This window comes from Agaricus bisporus (assembly GCF_000300575.1).
Source record: "Agaricus bisporus var. bisporus H97 unplaced genomic scaffold AGABI2scaffold_15, whole genome shotgun sequence".
In the NCBI taxonomy this organism is placed as follows: Eukaryota; Fungi; Basidiomycota; class Agaricomycetes; order Agaricales; family Agaricaceae; genus Agaricus; species Agaricus bisporus.
This window is the reverse complement of record NW_006267350.1, coordinates 132,891-158,926: the sequence shown is the minus strand read 5'-3', so window position 1 is coordinate 158,926 and position 26,036 is coordinate 132,891. Positions and strand designations below refer to the sequence as shown.

The 26,036-nt window shown below is 45.0% G+C and overlaps 6 protein-coding genes across 6 annotated transcripts; 3 read left to right on the top strand and 3 right to left on the bottom strand.

Annotated features, from left to right (window-relative positions):
- Positions 1–3,500: 3,500 nt before the first annotated feature.
- AGABI2DRAFT_195929 (hypothetical protein) lies at positions 3,501–4,306 on the bottom strand (the record flags this gene model as incomplete). The annotated part of the gene is made up of 3 exons (XM_006456961.1): positions 4,069–4,306; positions 3,949–4,042; positions 3,501–3,683 (listed from the first exon to the last, which is right to left on the bottom strand). Coding segments are annotated over exons 1-3 (450 nt in total), but the record flags the coding sequence as incomplete, so codon positions are not given.
- Positions 4,307–9,384: 5,078 nt separating this feature from the next.
- Positions 9,385–10,310, top strand: AGABI2DRAFT_122896 (hypothetical protein; the record flags this gene model as incomplete). The annotated part of the gene is made up of 3 exons (XM_006456960.1): positions 9,385–9,762; positions 9,818–9,917; positions 9,982–10,310. The coding sequence occupies 3 exons, from the start codon at positions 9,385–9,387 to the stop codon at positions 10,308–10,310; spliced, it is 807 nt and encodes a 268-aa protein (XP_006457023.1).
- Positions 10,311–11,361: 1,051 nt separating this feature from the next.
- Positions 11,362–12,186, top strand: AGABI2DRAFT_139575 (hypothetical protein). The gene is made up of 4 exons (XM_006456959.1): positions 11,362–11,507; positions 11,570–11,725; positions 11,779–12,026; positions 12,081–12,186. Exons 3-4 carry the CDS (start codon positions 11,960–11,962, stop codon positions 12,170–12,172), a joined length of 159 nt encoding a protein of 52 aa, XP_006457022.1. The 5' UTR covers positions 11,362–11,507; positions 11,570–11,725; positions 11,779–11,959; the 3' UTR covers positions 12,173–12,186.
- Positions 12,187–12,453: 267 nt separating this feature from the next.
- On the bottom strand, positions 12,454–13,434 carry AGABI2DRAFT_79184 (hypothetical protein; the record flags this gene model as incomplete). Its single annotated transcript, XM_006456958.1, has 1 exon — positions 12,454–13,434. A coding segment is annotated over one exon (981 nt), but the record flags the coding sequence as incomplete, so codon positions are not given.
- Positions 13,435–19,338: 5,904 nt separating this feature from the next.
- AGABI2DRAFT_46135 (hypothetical protein) lies at positions 19,339–19,720 on the bottom strand (the record flags this gene model as incomplete). The annotated part of the gene is made up of 2 exons (XM_006456957.1): positions 19,339–19,474; positions 19,536–19,720. Coding segments are annotated over 2 exons (321 nt in total), but the record flags the coding sequence as incomplete, so codon positions are not given.
- A 2,317-nt stretch (positions 19,721–22,037) lies between these two features.
- AGABI2DRAFT_188762 (hypothetical protein) lies at positions 22,038–25,969 on the top strand (the record flags this gene model as incomplete). The annotated part of the gene is made up of 13 exons (XM_006456956.1): positions 22,038–22,345; positions 22,395–22,722; positions 22,774–22,847; positions 22,947–23,074; positions 23,127–23,211; positions 23,341–23,457; positions 23,511–23,681; positions 23,734–24,226; positions 24,288–24,426; positions 24,477–24,587; positions 24,658–24,943; positions 24,992–25,188; positions 25,255–25,969. Exons 1-13 carry the CDS (start codon positions 22,157–22,159, stop codon positions 25,967–25,969), a joined length of 3,033 nt encoding a protein of 1,010 aa, XP_006457019.1. The 5' UTR covers positions 22,038–22,156.
- Between the last annotated feature and the right edge of the window lie 67 nt (positions 25,970–26,036).

Below are 26,036 nucleotides of genomic sequence, written 5' to 3'. Positions count from 1 at the left end.
TGCAAGCTACAGACTTACCCATTGAACTAATTGATCTTATCTTTTCTTTCCTACCTCCGAACCATGCGGAGCAAGTACAGTGGAGAAGGGCGGCGGCGGCTATAGGAAGAGAGGACAGGCCGGTAGGTTGGAACCTATCGGATCATCGGTGCAGACGGTGTGGGAGAGTAACCTTAGCAATGTGGGACTATGAGGAACAGAAGGCGTGGGTAATACAGAGATGGGGATACTGGGGGCCGCGACACTGGGCAATAGCCGGATTCTTCGTACTATGCCCATGTGATGCGATGATTGGGAATTACTTTGGGAGGCGTTGGTTTGTGTGAATAGATTACCGGTTTAGGAGTTGTTTGTACTTGTGGACACTTTTATGGTTTGTTTGGTGTTGTTGACGTTTTTATGATCAATTTACTTTTGTTTACTTACTTCTTACTCCACTCTTCTTTTCTCATGTCAAATGTATAATTAGTCTACTTTCTCATACGTACTTCTTTTCACATGTCAGTATATAAATAAGTTACCTAGGGTAGTTGGTCTGTGCGCCGTAGTCTAGGTATATAAAGTAGGTAGAAACTTGTAGAAGACTCCGTCGAGTTCTCTTAGGTTCACGCCTAATATAACTTTTGTCACTTTCCTCTATAGTTCTTAAGTTCAGGTGTGACCTGTGACATCTCAGTCACAGTCGCCCTAACAGAAAGTGTAGAAAAGGAAAGTAAAGTAAAAATAGAAACAATGGCCGTAAAAGGAAAATAACCAAGAAAGGAAATAAGCCGTCAGGCTTGGTGTCGAAGTACACTCAATAGTCTTAACCAACGGCGTTGTTTGGGTTCTAATCTATTATATTAAATATACCTAGAATTAAGTACAATGGCCAGTTAGTTGAGTTGAGTTAGGGGTTATCTCTATCAAGATGAGAAAAAGGTAGACAGTTAAAAAAACTACCCCTTGGCTTCGCAAAGGAGGTGGTAGAGTAGCCTTATTTTGTTAGGCTACTGCTAGGGTAAAAAGGATTTTTTGTTTTTGTTTGTTTTTGTTTTTTTGTTTGTTTTTTTACAGATGTAGCCTAACGGCGGCAGCTAGAGGCTCTATTTATACTGGCTACTTTTTCTAGTAATGAAACTACTATAATTATCTTTAGTAGCCTAAAACTACCTAGTTTAGCGAACTCAACTTATAAGCAGTCCACCCCCCTCTGCCATTCTGTTACATTCCACATTTGAATCTTTTCCAAGAAACTTCATCACCATATGATTAAAATGTGGTAGACGACCATAAGCATACACAGTAGGAATGGCTGGGTGTCCTTGGAAAAGTCGTATTACCCCATTATTACCCTGCATTCGTAATCTAGAAAAGTTCGTTTGACGTGGCCAGGAACGCGTGATTTTTTGACAGCAACAACGTTTCGTAAGGGAATCTCAACCGCTGCATGGACAAAGCCCTGTTGCCACTAGTAGTGAGTACAAAACATGCCAACTTGATACAATAGACAACTTACATATCCGACCGTTTCATAAACCAAAGAGGATCCGGCTGGTATGCTTGTAGTGACGTTATCAGGGTCTGCAGCAAATGAGCTCGCGAAAGTGTAGTCACAGTCACGGAGGTAACGCCTTCTGGGTGGACGTCTAACAACTCATTCTTTTCACTAGAAAGTGTCGACTTCGTCTCCAGTCCCCTTGCTTGGCTGTATGAGGATATGATGCCTTCGACATTTTATAGCTCATTGGACAATAACTTCTATACTGTCACCAATCACTGATCATAAAAAATGAATATTCAAGTTTCGGCGGCTTATGAATTGAGATGCTTTTTCTTTAAATGTTCAAATTTTCCCTCTGTTACACCGTAAGGTGAACACAAGGAGCCTACAAGAATTTTTCTTTTTGCCTCAAATGTTGGTGTATCATCAGACGGAGACTACTTGTTATGACAGACACCTTACTTTCATTCTCTTGCGACGTTCGCATATGCTTTGTATCATTCAAAAAGGTCGCAAAAACCAGAATATACATGCTTCCTCGTGTCATAACTGCGAACGCTCAACGTTCAACGCCGGAGATCGAACAAGTATTATCAATACGGTGTAATCGTAACAACGATTTACGCACAACTTTGTTTTGTCTTATTATGTTTTACTCGTACATATGGACGTTTTACATAGTCCCATCTCCTTTTATGGTATATATTGGTGCCCCAGAAACTTTTGCCAAGCAAGGGAACTGTCTCTCCTTTTGAATGATTCATTCACTTTTGCAAGACCTCAAGCGTCATGTTGTCTTAGGCCAACGAGAGTTGTGAACTGGCTCGCCCTGTTTCTAACTCTACTATAGATGACTGTTTCTCTTCCATCCGTCAAGATCAAGTCATGAATCCCCCCGACTACACGAAAATTCGCTCTTCTGAATTGGACTGACAATTTTCATAGACGCTGATCTCTGTGGCACTCGGCCCGACCAATAACGCTGGAACTTTGTGAGTAGTTCCAACAGAGTTTAATGCGAAATCACCGAAGCTGACCTGCACTCAGGTTCGATCTTATCTGGTCAGCTTCTGCTCAACCATGCCCTTCACAATGTCGTCATTTGTGTCGCTCGTAAGAGTATCATTAATCTATACGACGTTCGAGGACACGACCTGGACCACCACAAGATTTACAAACTGAGTCTCAGTTTACAAGGAGATTTAAATGGAACTGTCGGGGCACTTTTTCCTAGTCTCTCACATGAACTCTCGCATCCCAGTGGCCCTACCGAGCCGATTGAAGGGCTCGCCAGTCTTCTTCGACCACATCGAATTTTGGGCGTGCCATCATTGTTATATATACCTCAAATCAAAGTTTTAGCAAACCGTGATGCCCGAATCCGAACCCTATTCCGAAGCTGACATATGGGCAACAACTCAAGAATTATTCTAGGTCCCCCTCCTTTCCTGTCCACGATCCGAACACACAGTCGCCGCCTCACCCGCATTGCAACCAGTCTAGAGACCTGAACGAGGTCGTAGGTGAAGCTTGAAGTTCCAGCTGTACATCAAGACTACTGTGTTCTCGCTCAGTTTCTCAACAAGGAGGGTTTGTTGGAGCTTACAAAGCGAGTGCAGAGTGGATTTCTCTTGCGTAGTTTGTTTTTCCAGCTTTATCCTACCGGGAAGACCAAGCCGAGCGTCAAATCTTTATAGGCATGCGCGAGGTTCTTCAATGGATATCATATGAAAACATCACTTATCTACAAAGTAAATTGGATGCAATGCATCACGCTTTCGTGGTTGTCCATTTCAAATCGAGCTGTAGTGATAAAAGAATAATGACACAAATGTGCAAAAGATAATCTCGAGACAGAAAAAGACAACGACCAATTCAATATCTGACCTGACGCCTCCATGAACATGCCCACCAATCCTTTCAGTTTGCCATTGTACTCAGGGTCTTGCTTCGATGCTTTTGTAAATAAATCCGCTCTCAACTTACCGGAATCGAAAGACTCGTCCCGGCTATGAACGCCCGGTTTCTCAAAATCCTTCCAACACTTTCGGACCAAGATTTGATCCAACAAAAGTTCACCGTGAGTGCAAAAATCGTTAATTCGCTCTTCTTGAGCAGGCGTACATGGTGTTCCTTGAACTTGTTGTATGAATTGACGTAGACGTTCGCGTTGGCCTTCGTCGCGTGCGCCAGATATTTCCTAGCCGAGTGCGCCATGCAAGAGTGTATTTTGCATCACAGAGAAACACTTTTCTTCGATGAGAATATGATATTCTTCTTGATGATTTGAAGGGTGGAAGTATGCAGGTGTACGAGTGCTTCCCCAATCCCTGAATACTTCAGAAAGCGCCGTGAGTGTCGACGCAACCCGTCATCCCATAACCAAAACTACAACAATCGAGGGTGATTTCTTTGCCTTTGATGGTGCGGAAATACATTCAATAATGATTATCGGAATCGAGTACAGTCGTTCTGGTGTTTGGTTGGGGATGGTAATAAGTCCAAGTTTGAACGCGATTCGCCTTTCCTTGAATTCTGCCCTTGCAGATACCAAAGTTGCTAACGGGACTACGCCCAAATTCAACTGGCGGTAACCGGAACGTGGTTCCCATTCCGAAATGGGTCTCCACGAGTCGTCGGGGCTACGAGGTTTAGACAAGCGCGTCGAGTAAACCTCGGAAAGGAGGAGAAGAAAAACAGCGACAGTGGTTTCCAGAATATCCATTTCTCGTATGACATGCGAGTAAAACCGCATAGCATCAGCCAAAGTTTTTCCTCTCCACCACTTGGCTAGCCTTTCCGCATTAGGAATTTAAGATATTTGAAGATTGTAAGTATTTCCAAGGACGATGGTATGGTGTTGCGTGTTCTCGGATTCTGTGGCTCTACGAGGACCAGGCATTGTAGCTCGAATGATTCTTTGAGAAGGTGCGGGATGCGAAAGCGGGCATGGTTCTTGACGAATGCCGAAACCTTCATATATGGAGGAGGGTCGCGGGCAGAAGAGTCGTGTGCAACGCCACAGATGATGTATTGGGAAAGTAAACTCATCACTACATGAAGACGAGATGAGCTCAAGGATAGGATGAACATATAGTACTACCCACTTTGTGTCACGGTGTTACGACCCCCTTCAGTAGATGAGAACATATTATATTGATTCCTGTGTACATCTATCATTGTGGGATTGTGTAAAGCAAAATCGTGCGCTTGACTGAACAAGCCTCCTGGTCCTGCGGGGCGCCGGGGACCTATGAGGATCTCTGTCAAGTTTCGATGCGCATTGTCACTCAAGCACCCACCATCCTGAATCCTGTGCTCGACCTCTGAAAAAAGGAAATCCCGAAGCCACGCCTTGAACCTATTCCATGTCCTCCTGGGAGTCATTTCATACAGAGAGAGAAAGTGAGGTGGAGGTGGGAAGAAAGAAGATGCTTCGAGGCACTACAGCCTGTAGGGCGCTCGGCGATGTCCATTGTCCCAACGTCACACAGCCAGGTGCTTCGAGTTGCTACTCAACAAACCACTTCAGCCCCTCTTCCAGTGTCTTGCCCGCTGTCTATGATGTCAGTCATCGCGTTGTTATGTCAAACTTCTCGCTATGAGGGAAATATCTCGCCCGTTTTCTATGACGCCGGTCGTTGTGTTCGGTGATATAGCAGGCTCCTACCCAGCCTCTCCTACGCGAGCCAAACATAAGCAAAGCTTATGTAAATCTAACGATTGAGTCTCTCGTAGAGAGGCTGGCATTACTGGTCGTCCGGCAATCACCGGGCGTGTCTCACGATGTAACGCTTTCCTTTGCCTCGACTTTCCGCATTGTATCGGCTCAGTGATAATAAAATTTTATATGCGCTTTGGTGGAAAGGGATTGAATTACTCTTGAGAATACTTGTACATATATTTACGTACATATTTCTCCCTCACCATCTGAATTTCCTGATTAGTAATCATTTCAGGTGTACCAGCACAAAAGCACCCGCAATTTCAGAGGGTTTTTTGGAATACTCTTAAACATAATTCAGATCCTTGATACAGTGAGTTTGAATACATGTTTATCTGTGAACAAGTTCAAAAATCAAGGTTGTTCAATCGTGTGACGGACACAATCAGACTTATCAACTTCGTGGGAAATTTGTATTTCCATTATGCCACTTCTTGTATTTTACTTCTGACTGAGGTAAAAGGCTGACTCAAAGACCTGGGTTGTATACTATCTAAATCTCTCCAAGTGGAAGGGTGTTTATCGAGTAGATGTCCAACAATGAATGATATTGGTGAGGATAAAGCTGGTCACATCAATTTGATGTCGGTGATTGCCGGATGACCAGTAATGCCAGCCTCTCTACGGAGCGGGAACTTGGCAGCAGCTTCATGACTGCGGCTCGTAGACATCAGGATGACAATTTTGCTCAACATTACTAACAACTCAATCATTCTCAGCAAGTTAAAAAGTACAACAAATATCAGTTCTAAGAAGGACACTGGACGACTTGCCGTAGCGTTTAGAAACATAGAAATATTTTCCAGATTGTGTCTCAGTTGATTGCCGGACATGCCGTTTACTAAATCGGTGTTCTTGAGTAGCGGATCTTAAAATTGACGTCTTTCCAGATTGCAGTCTAGAAGAGGCCTCCTACCCCCCCTTCCAGATTGCAGTCCACGAATATTACCTCATTTTGTGCACTAAAGGAGCTACTTATGTCACGAGTGAGATCCTATCTTCGGTCCTCACATCAATAACGTGAGACACAAGTACAGTGACAGACAAAACCGTTGCAATGTTTATAACACCTTCAAAGATACTATTATAGCATGTGACAAACTGACCGTGACATCACGTAATTGACATCGTTTGAAAGCCATGCGTCTTGGCTTTAATTCGATAGTAATATCATTATGTAATTCTAAATATTCGTCGAAATACTGGCAATTTACTAACAAAGATGCATTGCAACAGTTTTGTCCCTCTCATTCACCAAGTATAAAGTCACCTGACTCTGTTGACTGACTTGAAAAATCAGCACAGCCACATTCAACAAAGATGAAAAGTCAGCACAGCCACACTTTGAGTATATATACAGAGCATCTTTGGCATGATTCTTTACAATGAAGCCCCTCACTCCAAGTCAGCTCTCTCATATCCTTTATTTGCTTGATTCAGGAGCATCAGCTCATGAAATTTCTACTTCTACCAGCATACATCATTCCACTATATCCAGAATTAGATCCAAGCACCGTCCCAACCTTGCTACATCCTCAGGTGGTCGTCCTAGACTGCTTACATCTTCTGATACCCGCTACGCTGTTCGCTTAATCACCTCTCAAAAAGCTGACAATGCTTCTCAAGTCAAGAGACTACTTGCCAACAGCTTGCCCCACTCAATTTCTACAAAGACCATACGTAGAACTCTTTCCCGCGCTGGTATGAAGGCTGTAGTAAAGGTTAAACGTCCTTTGCTCAAGCCCAAACACCGCAAGGATCGCTTGGACTGGGCTTTAGCTCGTCAAAACTGGACAATAGAAGACTGGAAAAGGGTAGTATGGTCTGATGAAACAAAGATTAATCGTTTGGGGTCAGATGGAAGAAAATGGGTGTGGAAAAAGGATGGAGAAGGCTTGAGTGATAGACTGGTGTCTGGGACTTTGAAGTTTGGAGGAGGTTCTTTGATGATGTGGGGTTGTATGTTTTGGGAGGGATGTGGCTATGCATGCCAAATTGAAGGTAAAATGGATGCTGATCTATATGTTAGCATTTTGGAGGACAATCTGGAGGATAGTGTGGAGTATTATGGGAAAGAAAGGGAGGATTTCATATTTCAGCAGGACAATGACCCCAAGCACAAGTCTAAAAAGGCCCAGAACTGGTTCAAAGAGAACAACATTGATTTGCTGCCATGGCCAGCACAGTCTTCAGACCTCAATCCAATTGAACATCTCTGGGACCACCTCAAAATCAAGCTTGAAGAGTATGAAGAAGCACCTAGGGGAATTGGAGAACTTTGGACAAGAGTGGATAAAGAGTGGAATGATATAAAGCCTGAGGTGTGTCAGAATTTGATAGAGAGTATGCCTAGAAGGGTAGAAGCTGTAATCAAGGCAAAGGGAGGCTATACTAAGTACTAAACATAGAGATTTGTACTTGGTGAATGAGAGGGACAAAACTGTTGCAATGCATCTTTGTTAGTAAATTGCTAGTATTTCGACGAATATTTGGAATTACATAATGGTATTACTATCTAATTAAAGCCACGAAGCATAGCTTTCAAACGATGTCAATTACGTAATGTCACGGTTAGTTCGTCACATGCTATAATAGTATCTTTGAAGGTGTTATAAACATTGCAACGGTTTTGTCCGTCACTGTATATGGCGTGAACTTGTGCAAGATGTATGTAGCATCGTCGAGTGACTCGACCTTCCTGGAGACCTCAGTACGAGGAAGTTGGACGCAATCAGCTAGACGTGGCCCCGGTTTTATTTGCGGCCTACTTGAATCGTGGCATGTTTTCCTGATACACAAAACTAGGAAATAACAGGAAAATAGAATAGGTGAATATGAGTCGGATTGATTCATCGTAACCGTTTTATCATTGTACATTAGAGAATATAAGTTACTTTTGAGATTGAGAGAGACTCAAGTTATCGTGGCCTTCATTGTTTGGCCAGGAGATACGAAGGAAAAGATAATGGAGATGAGGTTGTATTCAACACTGGCATGGCACGGGGTTATAATCGTGGAGAGCCATTATCAGGGGATATTTTTGTCTATGTTTATTATTCTAAATGTCCACGGTTTAATATCTTCATCATACAACGGCGGAGATTCAAACGAAACAAGGTTTAGAAAATATTCTGTGTTTCTAGACGCTGCGGCAAGTCGTCCACTAGATAGATATCAGGCTTCTCTACCATCACAGACCCCTACAATTGTTTAACAATTTTTTTGGAAATTTTTAGGAATTTTTAAGCATTTTTGGAGGCCGGATCCTAGAAATCGGACAGATTTTGCGAAAATCGGCTCTAGGCCGGGTGCAGGTCCGGACAAAAATCCTGAAATCGGGTTCGGACAGAAAATCCCAAAATGGCCGATTTCCGGACCCGGGCTTTATAGGCATTATCAGGGGGCCTGTAGGAGCCTGGTGATATAGTGATACTTGGTGCCGAACTTTGTTCATGATGCATGATCACTGGTCCGGTGTTTAGTCATGTTTCCCCTTGAATCCGATCAAATTTCCAGCTTCTTCAAAGCGGGGTGCCCTCGCCTAATGGCATTCACTTATCCGTCCCCGTCCACCTCTTTGTTTATCTTCAGCCATCGACTCCTCAACCAACTGTAACGGATTACAAGTCAAGTGGGTCAGAAGAGGTTGCCTGTAGAACTGATCGACTCAATAGTTGGGTTTTCAGCAATTGAATCTTGGCAACGGGCCACCAGCGCTGAAAGGAGACTATTATGAAGGCATTCCGGGAACACTGTGCGCGGGCTAAGGTCTTTCTCACAGCCTCGTTCACTCCGGGAGATATTTTCACAGCCCATATATTAAAAGATTTCAAAGTACATATATAGTTAGGTTATGTGCTTGATTGATTATGATATATGGTACGTGTGTTGATCACCGACTTGATATTTTGCTGATGTGAGTGACCAGGAGTGGACTAATCAGTGATAATGTCTCCTTCGTGTCCTTAGTTTGACCGATAAAGGCCAATGTCCCTTCATATATCGCGCTCAATCTATAATATCCCAAGCTATTCTTACCAAGTTTCTCAACTAGTAGTTCAACACCCTCGCGCTCAGCTGCTCCACAAAAGTTGCCATCATCTCTCAACTCATAAGAACTGTTGTTGGGCAGTGTTATCACCCATCTTTCTTCGCTTTTTCCAAACCCCCAACTAGCATGAGCGCAGAATACTGTGTCAGCACTCTACCCAACACCCCCCGCTCGGTTAGGCTATCTTGGATAGTGGGTTGTATCCTGTCTTGTATCGGCTATGGCGCTCTAGTAGTCGTTGGACACGCTTGCTATGTTGGACTACGACGATGTGACTCGCAGAGCGGGAGTCATTCACGAGTCTACAATCATAAGATGTTGATCATATACGTGGTGTTCACACTTGTCCTGGCGACTGCGACGGAAGTTGCTGAGATTTTTGTGACGCTCGACGGCATATTGGACGACGTCTGCTTCTTTCAGGGTTTGCAGCCACCAACTCCATACCTTGGACTCTTTGCTATCACTGTATGGTTGACTAATATCACGACAGACGGACTCTTTGTGAGAATTTTGAATTGCGAGTTCATGATTGATTTACTGACCATGGCTGTGGCAGGTCTGGAGGTGCTACACTCTTTGTGGAGGTTTACGGGGTCAGAGAGGTTGGTCCACTCTATTATGGGCAATGCCATTGGGTGTCTACATCGTGATGATCTGTGAGTCGCTTGAAATACACAGGATGATGTATAACCGTTAAACCTTGATCTTTGGTTATTGAAGGCACCGGTACCAATATCATCATTGGGTTCGCTGCATATAATACACGTGAAGTAATTTCCGATGTGCTCCTCCCACTCCAATACGGTATAAGCGGTTTCTTAAACGCCTTAGTCACTATATGCATCATTGTTCTCATCCTGCGTCATCGTCGTGCCACTCTCGAAGCTTTTGGAGAAAACCATCAAATGCCTTACCTCAACGTAATGACAATGTTGATCGAATCAGCAAGTTTGGTCGTCGTCATTGATATATTCGCAGTTGCGGGTTATATCCAAGGTATTTTGTCGAATGTTGCGATGCAAGTTTGGATTCCTTTACAGGTGAGCTAGGATATTCTAATCGACTGATGTGCTAAAATCAAAAAATTGCGTCCACTTCCAGCCCATGGCTTCGTTTTTGATTATTTATCGAGTATCTCAAGGATCAGATTACTTCCGTAGACAGAGTGAAGATATAAGTACATTCAATGCAGTTGACCAAGTATCTGAGCTGCGTGTAGGGTGCCCTATTTAATCATTCCTGTTATTCCAGAATTATTCCATCGTCTGTACCCTTCGTGACTGGTTTCGATGGTTCGGGTATACTTGTTATTCACGTGAGGCACATTAGTAGTAAGTGGAAGAACCAGTGGTGACTGAATGACGGAAGTAAGTACCTGGAAGATTTGGCATTCGTCCTTGGGGCCGTTTATGCCGAATTTTTCTGTAAATAAGATCAGCTTGTTGCGCTGAGGGGCTGTAAACGGCACGGTCTTTGGGGAAATGGGTGATTGGTGTATATCGGTCACGAACTTTGAGGGCAATAGGGATAGATTTTAGCTATCGTACAATCAGGAGGAACATTAGACTGTACCGTCGCACCCGGTCATTGGACGTAATCTGCCATCTAAATTTGGATTTTGCTTGACGCAGACGGTTCTCAATGGGGTAAGGTGTAGCAAACTTGCCTTGTAGCCTAGGAAAGGGAGAAATATCCAACTTGCCACCAGTTCATCAGAATCGCGGCCTGGTGGGACTCCAGAAAAAGGCATACATGATCTCTATCCGTAGCTTGTTGGATGAGAGAGTGAGTTAACGACGCCTACTCTGAATCAGAAAGATTAAGGAATCCTTTCAGGTGACCGTATGTTACACTTTGGTGAGGAGAGAAGGGCTATTCATGATCATTTCCACCGCTATGCGTAATGAACCCATTTTACTTCGCTCTATTGTTCGGTGATCGCATTATATACACCACAGAGATGTTCACATGCTCATACAATCATCATATCAAATAAGATACTCGTAAACGACTCGGATCGGATAGATAATGAAATTGGAGATACGTGGACTTACTTAAGATACGGAATAATGTAAGGCATAGAATCATAGCTATCAAGGGACTCCCCTGCCAAAGGACGGAGAAACACTGCAACCCGCCCCTGAGGTACATTCCCAAAGACAATAACTTTAAGCTTCGGTGAGCGTTCTTGAAGTGATTCTAGTTCAGACACAAATGATTCTAAATCCGCTCTTGTACGTGGCTATAGGGATAGAAGGGCAATAAGTTTTCAGTGCATTTTTAGTGCTAATTTGAACACACTCACCCGGCGCAACGTCCAAAATTGACTCTTTGAAAATTCGCCCTTCTTCCCATAATAAGCGTATGCCGGGCTCATATCTTTCCAGTCAAAGTGTTGAAACGTGAGGTCTCCAAGCTCCGTTTGCCGAAGAAGTTCCACGTCACAGGAGTCGGTCGAAACGTTCTGCGAAAAAGGGTGAAGTTCCGAATTGAAGCGCGAAACTGAGAATAATTTACCATCACTTGGTGTACAAAATCCAACAAATCATCCGCCTTGAAGAAAAAGCATAGCTTTCTCATATGAACTTGGCGTAACTGTGAATATGTGCGAGACTCCGTTGGATGTTCCAAGACACGATATGCCAACGGCCCTAAACAATAAATACTATCATGGAAAAGCTTCGAATGAAATTTTGCAATGGCCCTTGGTGGTGACTTCCCATCCAATTTTGAGCAGTATTGGTGCCACGTAGATTCAACCGATGCTGAAAAGAAAAAACGTGAATATTTGTACTTATTTGTTAGGAAGACCCGCGTACTTGTGGCAATATCATCTCCACTGCACTTATTCCAGATCTCTAGAAGACTCAACATCACATCCGCCTCGACGTCCGCCACGCTACCGACATGAAAGTTACCAGATCTACTCGAGTCCTTCAGATAGTCGGCAAACGACGCATGAAGGAACATCAACCGCGCCTTGTGAGCAACTTTCCAATCGGGTAGTTTTAGGGTCGATCGGCATTTGTTGAAGCTTGCATAGATACGATTTGGAGTCATGCCAAGGAGTATGGACATTCCTCTCAGGGTACCGACATTTGGCCACCATGTAAGGGGAAATCTTGCAATCTCAATCTGGTCCCAATGGATCGTAAAAGCGAGAATCTGTTTTGCCGTTGGCCACAACGCTGACGGAATAGAAGAAAGAATTTCCTGGTAGAGCGCGTCCAAATGAACGAAAGGTTTCTCTTTAATCGGAACGGCATGGGAGCGGTCAATGATAGATAAGAGAACCTTGAGCCGCGAGACGGGATCGGCATAATCAGGATCTCGGATGAACTGCATTACGACTTCAGCGTACACGAAAAGGCCAGATGCTGCAGCTGTGACACTCAGAAAATCGGTGTTGCTGGGCCAGTCGCTGGGAACACAATGTCGATATTTCTTCCGTATCATCTTGAAACTTGATCGTAAAAAGCGGTCGACATCCTCGCAGGCTTCGGTGGAGTCTATCGGGATGTACTCCGACCAGCAACTGCGCCGTACTTGATTGTCGTCAAATGTGTTAGAGATGTGTGATTCTGGACGGCTGGAAATTATCCACACAAGAGGAGCATCGCTATGTTCAAGTGTAAAGGTGCTGATGAGTTGGATGATTTCACATTGCGAATCCTCTCCTTCGAGCTCGTCCAGTCCGTCCAGCAGTATACCCCATCTTTTCCCTCCCGCTCCAATCTTCTTCTCCACGAATGGCTCAACAATAAACGTGTTGAACTGCGTCGTCATATCCCTATTCAGCAATTGAGGATCGAGGCTCAGTCGCTCAACCAAAAACTCGCGGTATGCTGTAATTCGGATAGCTAGTTGATAAGCGATTGTGACAAAAATTCGATGGGGATTATTGCGTTTGTTTGGCCGGGAACAGAACACAGATGCGCCGAGGAGCTTGGACTCTACAAGATATTCGGCAAATGTCTGGACAATAGCGGATTTTCCGACGCCGGCAGGACCAGTAATCCACAGAAGAAGTTCCTGTAGTTGTTCGTCATTGAACCATGCGGTGATTCGAGATATCAAGCTAACCCGAGTGCCTGGATGGCATCGAGGGGGCGGTACACGAGCAGAATCATCATGAGCGGCGCCGAGGATGATATGATCGGAAAGCAATTTCATAACTGCAACAAATGAGCTCGGGCAGCATGAAATGCGTAAGATATCACCCACCGTGTGTCGTGAGGTTACCATCCCCGTGTACATACGTCGTCGTATAGTGGTACTGATTACCCTGCACAGCGGTCATTGTGGAATTGTTTACAGTAAATTGTTGTGCATTATTGAAGAAGCCTCCAGGTCCTGCGTGATGTTGGGGACCTATGGATAGACTCCGATCAGCTTCGTCGTACACTTTCATTGGAACCACTGACCATCTGGCATGTAGTGAATCTCGTCCTTTGATGAGAAGAAACCTAAAACCCACTCGCTGAATTTATTTCTCTTCCTCCTGGGAGCCATTTCGTTAGGTTCTGGAAGCGGAGATGGTGTTGGGAAGAAAGAAGGGCAACTCCCCATTAACTGCCTGGGCGCTCGGCAATGTCCTGTGTTTGAAGAACCCATTGTCTGACAGCCCGGCCCGTCTCTCCTGGCCATGTTTGCGAGGAGTATCTTCCAGTGTCTTTGGAAGGACAAAAATTGTTAAACATTGCGTCGTTATACTTACTTCTGGATTTTGCTCAGTAGCCATGCGTATATTTCTGAGCGAGTATGATCTGTGCGAACGTGATTGGGACTCCGGAAGTGTATTTGGTCATGTTTGCACTCCCCGAGTGTTCTCCGCTGATCAACCGCCTCATGCTGTAAATCGGACTCTTTTGAATGGCCTGGTTTCATCTCCGCCGAGTCCGAAGCTGATGCTTTCACCTTTCATTGACCCCTATTTGATTTTCAGCGTTAGAGGGTAAGCCGGAATAGACGCGGTCTTTCCTTACTTTTCGTGGTTGTTGCCAGTACTGGCCTAAGCACTGGCCGATTTCAGCCCAAACGACCGAAATGTAGCGAATCGAATTCCAAGCTTACATTATACTTACTCTCAGAGCGTCAGAATCGTGCAAGGGGGCTGAAGTTTGCGAGCAGACCCAGGACGCGGGTTATGTGTATCAGTATCAACTATCAAGTACATTATCAGACTTCTGTCCAATTCATTTGACCATAGCATACCCGATTCCGCTGTCTCTACCCTTTGACCAACAAATCGCGAAACAACCCCACAGGTGAATGGGAGAGGTGTTCACTTCGATCAATTTTATAGCATATATTAGCGTGTCACGTATCAACCTACTTTTGACTGAAGAGACTACAGATTATCGATTTATTTTGCAATTCGTACATACCTGACAACTCGATATTGATTTGATGTTGGCCAAACTTGTCTAACCAGGCGAGTTCTCTGGTAGCACACATTTTCCTGTAGCAAAGACCGGTCCAGTCACAATACATCGGTGATGCGAGATTATTCAGGATAAGGAACAACATAATACGTAAACTCTCTGTAGGAATAAGAATACTCACTTGAGGGACGCCGAAAGACTGCAACCCGCTCTTTAGGTATCCCCCCAATGATACGAATATTAAGTCCCGGTGAGCATTCTTGAAGTGATTCTAAATCGGACACCGATGTTTTTAATTCAGAATGCGGCTACAGCGATGGAACGGTAATCAATGCTCAGGCAATTCAACTTCAGTAAAACACACACCCTCATATGATGTATCATCCAGGATTTGCCTTTCACGCCTTTCTCCTGATAATGAGCGGATGGTGGACTCATCTCCTTCCTGTCAAGATGACCAAACTCTAGGTCTCTGAGCTGTTCTTCCCAAAGAAGTCCTAGTGTATGGGGTGAAGGCCTCTGCGTAAAAATGGTGAAACTCCGAATTGAGGGCGATGATTTGAAGGCGATTTACCATTGCAACACGAACAAAATCAATCATGTCCTCTGCATTGAGAAAGTAGCAAAGCTTTCTTATATGCACTTTCCATAGCGACGCATATGCAGGAGAATCTACTGGCCCGTGCAAGATCTCAGGCACAATCCGTCCTAGGTAACTCACAGTATCGCAAAAAAGCCTGGTGTAAAATTCTTTAACGCTCCTTGACGATGACTTATCTTGAAACTTTGAGCAGTATTGGTGCCACGTGGCTTCGACTGATGCTGGAACCGAGAATGTTCAATATATGCTTTAACTTCGAGAGGGTGATACAATCAGATACATACCCGCACTAACGTCGTCCCCGCTACACTTGTTCCAAATCTCTAAAAGCCTCAATATCACTTCTCCTTTAACATCTTCTTCATTTCCAACATGAAAATCGCCGGATCTCTTCGAGTCCTTAAGGTAGTCGGCAAACGATGCGTGAAGGAATGTCAACCGGTTCTCATGAGCCACTTTCCAATCTGGTATCTTGAGAGTGGACGGGCATTTGTCTAAGCTTGCATAGACAACATTTCGAGTGATGCCAAAGAGTATGGACATTCCTCGGAGAGTTGAGAAAGTTCGTCTCGATTCTTCGCATGTCCGCCTCGTCCAAAGCTTGCCACCATGAATAGCAAGACCAAGTAATCGCTTCGTCGTGGGCCATAGTGTGGACGGAATCGAAGAAAGAATTTCGTTGTAGAGCGCATCCAAATGAACAAAAGGATTCTCTTTTGTCGAAACAGCATTGGAACGGTCAATGATTGATAAGAGAACCTCAAATTGCGAGACAGGATCAGCGTGATGCGGATCTCTGATAAACTCCATTACTACTTGAGCATAGATAAAAAGGCCAGAAGCTGCAGCTGTGAGTTTCAGGAAGTCGCTGTCGCTAGGCCAGTTGCTATCAACAGAGTGCCGAAATTTCTTCCTCGTCGTCTTCAAACTTGATCGTAGAAAGAGCTCAACGTCACGACAAGCTTGAGGGGAGTCGATCGGAATGTGCTCCGACCAGTAACACCTGCGTATTTCATCGTCCTCGAACGTGTTAGTTATATGTGATTCGGGACGACTGGCTATTATCCAGACAAGAGGAGCGTCACGATGCTCGCGTGCAAAGGTACTGATGATTTGTATAATTTCGCATTGCGCATCTTTCCCTCGAAGCTCGTCAAGGCCATCCAATAGAATACCCCATCGTTTCCCGCCAGTTCCAATCTTTTTCTCGACGAACGGCTCAACGATAAAGGCCATAAACTGCGCCTGCATACCTCCACTTAGCAACTCTGGATCGCAGGAGAGTCTCTCAATGATATAGGCACGATACGCATCGATCCGTGTGGCTAACTGATAAGCGATGGTAGTGAAGATACCATGCGGGTTGTCGCGTTTGTTGGGTCGAGAAATGAATACAGATGCTCCGAGGAGTTTGCATTTGGCGAGATGTTCGGCAAATGTCTGGACAATGGCGGATTTTCCGACGCCAGCAGGGCCAGTTATCCATAAGAGAAGTTCCAGGGATGCTTGGTTTTCAAACCAAGCGGTGATTCGAGCGATTGACTTGACACGGGTGCCAGGATGGCATCGTGGAGGGGGCTCACGAGGAGAAGAATCATGTGCAGCGCCAGGAATGATATGTTTTGAGAGTAAACTCATGACTGTACAAAGATGAGATGAGCTCAAGGTGTAGGGAAGACAGTATATCTTGACTCACTCTTTGTCACTATCTTGCGATCCCCTTCTGAGTATGTGACCGTATTATATTGATTCCCTTGTACAGAGTTCATTGTGGAATTTTTTACAGTAGAATATTGTGCATTCTTGAAGAAGCCTCCTGATCGTGCGTGACGTTGTGGATCTGGTGGTTATCTCTGCTAAGTTTCGTTGTGTGCTTCCGTTGAAAACACTGACCATCCGGCATGTAACGTTTCGCGTCCTTCGAAGAAAACAAACTCCAAAACCACTTCATGATCATATTCTTTCTCCTCCTGAGAGCCATTGTGTGCAGGGGTCGGGGAAGCGGGTATCGGGAGGACAGAAAGGAATGCTTCGAAGCTGTGCTCCCATTAGCTGTCTGAAGGGCGCTCGGCAATGTCCCGTGTTCGAAAACCCATCGTCTATATTTGATCCATCTCTTCCTGACCTTCCTGCGCGTATCTTGCAGTGAATTTAGGTGCTAGGAGTCGTTAGCGTCGCGTCGTTATACTGGCTTTGTAGGTTGCTCAGTAGCCATGTATCGTGAGCGCTTGAGCAGGGACAGTTTCAATGAATAGATAGAATAACACCGTGTGAACCTGGCTGGGCGTTGGCACTCTCTCACCTGACCCCGCCAATCAGATATTCTGTCATCAACTCCACATCGTGCTCTTGACGCACAGGCTCTTTCCATCTTCGCTGAGACAGAAATTCGTTCTTTCACTTTTCTTTGGCGCTCGTGAGTCATCATTTGATTCTGGCATCAGAGGCTATCACTAATTAGCTGGAATAGATTCAACTTTGCGTGATCTTTCCTTGCGTTTAAACCTAGTTTCTTTTTCAACGATGGCCCATTTCGCGATAATCATCAGACATGAGCGAATATCTGATGGTTAAGAAGTCCTCAGATGACAGAAGCTCATAAATCCAAGCACCACAGCTCTATTCCAGTTCTGATGAAACATCTGATATATACGCTCGTCGTCCTTCTATGGTACGAGGTATTCCCACACCAAACGTGTTGTTTAATTTTGTGCACAATATCGGACTTCTGACCTTGTTAGATCCGATTCCATTGTCTCTAAATTTGCGAAACAACCCACAGGTAAACGAAACCTACCGACCTACCCGTCAATGAACTAAACAACACTCACAGTTATTCCACTGTCGGCTACCACTATATCTCTCGGATAGAGAATGTAACCCCAGATAGGAGAGTATAGGAGCAGATTGTCCAAAAACCCCAAAGACTCATCTCATTCGAGTTACCATCTTCTTCAGCTCGATTGCGACTGCTAGACACCGAAATTTTCCCACCCACCCACCCACCACTTTCATTAAGACGATCCGAAGTCTACTCATTAATAGTACGGAACCCGAAAGACTTTAGGTCATCAACGCACAACATTTATCCTTTTCTCTTCACATATCAGATTTGAGTTTGTAGTTGAAGTAGGTGAGGTCTCGAATTGACGGCCCGCGTCCCGATTCTCTCAGCCAGCGATAAAATTAATTTTCAACCTCCCACCAAATTGCCATCTATTGCCATTCACTCAAATATCTTAATTTATCTCTTAAAGTGTTAAAATAGTCGACAGCTCAAAATTGCTCGCGCGACGGCAGCGCGGATTTATCGGATTTTTATAGGGGGTTCGAATGGTCTAGATCTCTCATCGATGCAACGGCTGCAAAATTGCCGCAAGTCAAGAGCAACCAGAGGGGTTGTTTGAGGCCCCCTGTACTCTCCTGTACACATGATCAGGGGGTCCGTTTTTTTTCGGCTTTAAGTGTTATTCAGACCGTTTTTTTTTTTTGCCATGCGCGCAGGTATCCATGTTTTATGAGCCCTGATGAAATTTTCAAGGTGGTCGTTGACCAGTAATTTACGATAATCAAACACGGGGATAGTACAAACACCGTCATGTATAAGTAAAGACTGGAAGTTTACATGATGTAAAGTGTTTATGAGACGTGGATTAGAGATACAGTCGGGTACCATGAGTCCGTGGAACAAGAAGAAAAAAAATCAAGATCAAAAAAATGGAAGGCAATAAAAGAAGCAAAAGAAAAAAAAAGAAAAGCCTCCCAATATATATATAAAGAGTATCAATGGTATATAGAATATAAAAATCGTACGTTCGGTCCATTGTTTAAGTTCATGAATTACAAGAAATTGTGGAGAGTGGGGGGTTGGAGGTTGGTATCATCCAAAACACTCGATCAAAGCGTAGCCATTGTAGCGGCGAACAATCCGATCATAGCCCACGAAACACTCTTCGTCGACAAAGCTCCAGAAGTATCAGTCGTACCTCCCGACGTAGTAGAATTTGCACCAGCCGCCGGGTTAGATCCACCAGTAGTAGAATTGGTAGAATTACCCAAAGCTAAAGCATTTTGAAGGAATTGATCGAATTTTTCACCACCGTTGATAGCCCAAACCATTCCTGATCCACAATGACCGACTTGCTGACAGTATCCCCATTTGGGTTTGGTGTCGTTGACCATGAAGTCAAAGGTGACTTGGTTGGGGTTACTCGGGTTGATGACTTGGCTATTAGAAAAAAAAAGAAAGAGTTCAATCACTTTGTAAGGAAGCGAAAAAAGAAACGTACAATCCGGTATCGAAAAGTGGAGTACCATCCGGACCCTCAAGAGTCGTACAAGGGTCATTCAAACTCGACTGAGTAGACGTATGGTTCTTCGAAACGAAGTGGAAACGGACTACATCATTCACAGCCGCCGTAATATTATTAGGCTCAAACTTCTTCAAATTATCAGCGCCAACAGTAATAGTATGGGTGACAGGAGCAGCAGGCGGTGGAGGAGGGGCATCGGAACCAGCAGGTGGAGGAGTAATCGAAGCCGATGGAGCAGCAGTGGTTGTCGTCGAATTCAACAAAGCTAATGCCGCAGCTTGGAAATTGGCGAACGTGTTACCCGTTTCGGGAGCGTTAATAGCTCCAACCATTCCTATGAAAAAATAAAAATATTGAATATAACGCGATATTTCTACTGATGACGGACAACTTACCATGCTGACAATGCAATCCGGTCGGTTGTTTACAGTAAAACCAGATAGGCTTCTCATCTGGAACCGGGACATCGAACGGGTGTTGGCAATCTGCAGAATCAGCGGGAATAGGGGTTCTAACAAAATCGTTATTACGCGCCCAACTAAGACAGATAGGGACTCACAAATCAGAGTCGAACCCTCCGTTAAATTGACAGGGAGTGCCAAAGTTGGACTGAGTAACCGAGTGGGCTTTGGGATGGCTAAAGACAAAACTAAACACAAGAGAATCGTAAGAATTTGGGAAATCAACTTACAAGCAGTATCGCACGACATCACCCACAGCCGCGGAAACAGTAGGAGGATCGAAAACCAACGAACCGCTCGGACCAACTTGAACGGTATGCGTCGTTTGAGAGTATGCGCCAGTTATACCAATGGCGAGAAGAGCAATATTGAAGATCATTGTGAGAGAAGATAGAAAAAAACTAAAACAAGATCTAAGGGGGCGTCGGGGAAAGAAAAATGTGAATGTAGAAGTTGTAATCTCCTCTCATTTTATATGTATGCGAAACAGGTTGAGAGTGGGTATTTCAAATTAACCCGCGTGTACTTCCGGCTATGTAGAATGTAATTTATTGCAGTACCGCCCCTTACCGCCCTCGTTCAGATCCATCAAAGGTATCAAGGCCCCTAATTGTTCCCATGTACAGTTTCGATCGACCCGGATTGACGGTAATATGTAGCAACAAAGGACAAAAAAGCCTCATCGCCATTCTTTCTATTATACAAGGCTATATATACATAAATACGGGCGGAAATGACTCCGGGGAAGTTGACAAGGCCGATGATTTGCGCATAAAAGACCGTTTTGGTATTGTCGGTTTACACAGCCCCTACCCGACGTTCTTGTTTACCTCAGCCTCAGAGCAGCTTGGCCGTGAATAGACAATGCATTGTCTGGTTGACGCATGCGTCGTGCATTGAATACGATACGTGGAAAAAACTAATGCCACTAATAAAGTAGATACCCTTTTTTTTTCTTTTCTATGGTTGGAAAATGAAATTCCAATATTTTCGGATCACGACGTTCAGGAGACATCCGATCTCTACCCCAAACACCCGCACTTGAAAAAAAAAAAAAACAGGAATGAAAATTACGGCTACACATGCAGCTAGAGTCTAGAAGGTCGTTTGCAAGCTGTGTAATGCGAAGAGTTGTACTTGGTTCATGACGAAAGCGGTTCCCTGTGAGTGCTTCCCAGCAAGCTTTGCCTTCGGGTATCTCGGACATGTCGCTGATTGTTATCAAGTCATTATCGTATTTCCGTGAGGTCTTTTCTGTTGGACTTTCGGAACGTTACTTGTCTAAAACAGTGCCTTAATTGTATTTTTAATTTTCGTTATTCCAAATCATGATTTTGATTATTTTAAGAAAGGCCTTGAGATTTGGAAAAGCGCCTCGGAGATGATCAAAAAAGTCTTGAAGGAAGTAATTAAACGTCTGTGGAAGAAAGTCATAGACGAGAATGACTATACACTGATGACGCGACACGCCCACGGATGCCGATTAAAAAAAGGGGGAAAAACGAGTTACGAAAAGTGACGGGTCCGACACGACTGTAAGTCCCTTGACAGTGGACTCTGAAAAAAATGTTCAAAACATTGCTTTACACCTCTGATGTAGATAAAATATAGGTTGACGGTCTTCTGTAGAGCGGGGGCGTATAAACGAAGTGGAGTATCAATGACGCAGATGGGATATGTACTAAGTTCAACGGATCCGTCGATGAAATTGCGTGGTTAAGAAGGGAGAACTGAGAACGAGAAATCCACCGGTCGTATGTTAGCGCTTTAGCAGCGAGCGTCTCGAAAAGACACTCGACTGCCGTGTGTGTGAATGTTTGTTGTTGGTTTGAGTGTGTTTGGCTAGAGGCTCCGAGCTTGGTGGTGGTTCCGCTGACCTCCTCCGCTCCGAGTACGTCCACGACGCCCTGCTAATTTGTGTCTAAACTGTGGGAGGGATGTGCCAGTATGTTTATGCCAAGATAGACACGTGTAGGATTCTTACCGCGGGCAGCACCAACGACGGCGCAGGGATGCAGCAGAATGTTACTTTTGTAGCAGGCTATTATCTCGACCCTCTCGTCACTCGGCTCGGATCTCACCCGCCCCGGTTCATATCCTCAGCGCCAAGTCACCTCTGCCCTCTCCACTCCGTCCATGAAGCCCTCCCGATCACTGTTGCAGAATGTCGTCCTCGCCATGCGCAGAGAGGATCCAGCAAGGATCTGGGAACGTCGTGCTCCTCTCACCCCCGACGCCGTCCACCATCTCGTCGAGAAGGACGGCGTCGAGGTCCTTGTCGAGCCCTGCGAACGACGCGTCTTTACAGCTCACGAATACGAAAAGGTAAGAGCGATCCTTTGATAGTGTGGCATTGACATCTCATCCTCGACAGGCTGGCGCAAAGATCACTTCCTCCTTTGACCGAGCACACGTTGTGATAGGCATCAAAGAGAATCCAATGGACGCCCTCGCAGGACAGCGCGCTCCTGTCGCCCATGGAAACATACCCCGCACACAAGTCATGTTCTCACATACCGCCAAAGGCCAAACCTACAACACCGGTCTACTATCTCAGTTCGTCGCCCCGACAGACGGCGTCCTGGCACCATCTGCAGCCGAGTTTGAAAAGACGCTTGAGCTGTGGCCGCGGTTGATTGATTATGAGCTTTTGACCAACGATAAAGGCAAGCGCACGGTAGGATTTGGATGGTATGCGGGCGGTAAGTGGATCCTCCCACGCATACACTTAGGGGTTGCTAATGACGTCCTAGTCGCCGGTGTCCTTGAATCCTTGTCCGCCATGGCTCACGCCCACCTCGAACTCGGCATCGCCTCTCCCTTTCTCGTGAGTATCCACCGCCAGCACAGAGCTATCTCACGCAAAGGCCGGAGACAATCTGGACGACAACCCATAACCTGACTCTAATACTTTCCTTCCACTTAGTACACGCCCCGACCTCATACGCTTCCGTGTCTTGAACGCCTTCGTGTTGCTTTGCGCGAGGTTGGACAATGGATTTCTACACAGGGTACTCCAAGGGCCCTTGGTCCTTTGGTTATCTGCGTCACTGGGTGCGTCACTCGACATCCGCTCATCCCCATTTTAATGATATCCTATTTTTAGAACGGGTAACGTTGCTCAGGGGTGCCTGTCCATCCTCGACGACCTGCCACTGAAGAAGATTGATGTACGTGAATTAGAGAGTCTCGTACGCTCAGAAGGTGAGCAGCTTACTTTTTCACACTCGTGCTTGCTGCTAACGAATTGTAGAGTATGATAACTCCAAGGCGCGTCGGATTTGCTCACACTCTCTCAACTACTGACAATGAATGAATAGATATACTTGGTGCACGCGAAACCACAAGATTATTTAGTTCGGAAAGACGGCAAGTCTTATGATCGCGAGGATTATTATGCAAACCCTAGCGAGTGGCAAAGTTTATTTGGCGAACGCGTACGTGTCGTTATTGTCCTAGCGAGTCCTGTCCCTCAACTCTTGCGATTCAGATTATGCCCTATGTGACTCTTTTCCTCAACGGCACCGGGTGGGCATCCGGTTTCCCTTCCATCTTGACTACCCAACAACTTTCGAATGCTATTTCGAAAGCACAGTCTCTCGGTATTCCTAGTGCTGTAACCAGAGCTAGATGTATTGGTGATATCAGCTGCGATATTGGGGTATGTGAAGGTTTTTGATTGCATCGTTTCATTCCCTCTAATACTCTGATAGGGAGGCCTTGAGTTCCTGGAACGTTCAACAACGATCTCTGAACCGACTTACAAATTTGCTGTTTCCGATACGAGTGGCGATATCACCATGATGTCAGTTGATATTCTCCCCACTGCACTCCCATTAGACGCATCGCGGCATTTTTCGAAAGAATTCTTTCCTTATCTTCGTACACTCATAAATCAAGTTGGGAAGAGTAATAATAAGGGTGGTGGTGAAGAGTTGGCGAGAGCACTTGAGAGAGCGACGATTGCGTCTAATGGTAAATTGAAGGAGAAACATCAATGGTTGCAGCCTGCGGTGGATCAATGGCATCAAGAACAAAGAGGTGTGAAAGGAATACACACGAACGATTCTGTTCAAGTGGGTGGGACTGGTGCGAATGGGATTAGAGGTGTGAAGAAGAAGAAGATGGTGATGTTTGGAAGTGGGATGGTTGCTGGACCTGCGGTTGAGGAGATTGCGAAAAGGGGGGATGTTGAACTTGTGATTGGTGAGAAGGTTATGCGCATATAATATAGAGATCATTATCTCATTTGTCTGTTGTTGTGTAGCGACGAATTTACTGGGAGAGGCTCAGAAGCTTGCGATACGATATGGACAAGAACATAATAATATCAAGTATCGGATTGTTGATGTTGCGAAGAAGGAGACTTATGAGCATTTGGTTAATGAGGCGGATGTTGTCATCAGGTATGTTTGATAAAAAAGTCGTTTTTTAATATATTAACGCATTGATGTAGTTTGTTACCTGCGGCATATCATGTTGATATTGCAGAGATGTGTATTTCGGGAAAGAAACATCTCGTTACTGCATCTTACATCTCCGAACCCATGCGTCATCTCCATGATCGGTATGTTTTTTTTTTTTTTTCCTTTTTCTCCTCCTCCTCCTCACCTACTCATCTTTGTCTATATAATCAGAGCCTTATCAGCTGATGTGTTGCTGCTGAATGAAATTGGACTTGATCCGGGGATTGATCATTGTTCAGCGATTTCGTTGATCAATGATTTGAAAGCAAAGGGAAAACAAGTTGTTTCGTTTACGTCGTTTTGTGGAGGATTGCCTGCACCGGATTCGATATTCGATACGTCGTCGTCGTCGACGATGAAGAAGAGGGCGGTACCGTTGAAATACAAGTTTAGTTGGAGTCCTGTGGGTGTTTTGAGAGCTGCGAATCAGGGAGTGAGGTATTTGTTAAATGAAAAGGTGAATCTTTTGTCGTGGCGTTGTTTTTTTTTTGTTGATTGGTTGTAGGTTGTGAAACTTCCGGGGGAGGAGTTACTTCGGTCTGGGTTTCCGAGGTTGCCGATTTCGATTGGGAAGGAGGGTGAGGGTGATGGTGTAGAGTTGGAGGGGATGCCGAATAGAGATAGTTTGCCGTATAGGGAGACTTATGGATTACGAGGTGAGGAGGGTGAAAGTTTGAGGACGTTGGTGCGAGGTACACTTCGGTGAGTTCAACACAAACGAAAATGACAACGTTTTTTTTTTTTTTTTGGTTAATTGGTGGTTGTTAGGTATCCGGGGTTTTGTACTTTGATGCAGTCGTTTAAGGATATTGGGTTACTTGAAGATGGGAGGAAAATTCAAATTGGGGAGTGGAGTGAGTTTTTGAGGCAAGTGCTTGCTGTGAAACTTGGGTCGTCGTCGTCTTTGGGTTTGGATGGGAGGGATAAGAGGAGTTTGGAAAGTGCTCTTAGGGATGTGCAAGGGGTCGGAGAGAAGCAGTATGAGGAGATGATGGGGGCGTTGGAGTGGTTGGGTTTGTTGAATGGAGGAGGAGGAGGAGGAGGAGGGAAGAAGATGATGGTTCCGATGAAGGAAGCTACGCCTTTGGAGCTTTTTGCTATGGTTTTGGGAAACAAGTTGAAGTATGGGCCGATGGAAAGGGATATGGTCGTACTCTCTCACGAAGTTATCGTTCGCAACAACCAAAACCAACAACACCAACACCAACTCCCACAAGAAGAAGTTCATCGATCGACTCTAGTCGCATATGGAGATGAATCCGCATCTGCTATGGCGAAAACGGTTGGTCTTCCGGTGGCGTTTGCAGCTCTGGATGTGTTGGATGGGAAAGTGGGGATGAGAGGGGTGTGTGGACCGAATGAGAGGGAGATTTATGAGAGTGTTTTGGGGAGGTTGGAGGAGGTTGGGTTGGGGATGGTTGAGAGTGTGGATTTGGTTGGGAGGGAGGGGTTGAGGACTGTAGAGGAGAGTTTGAGGGGGTAACGTACTTGCCCTTTTTGGATACCATTGTATTTTTTTTTTTTTTTTTGCATGGACCATGGTAGGAATG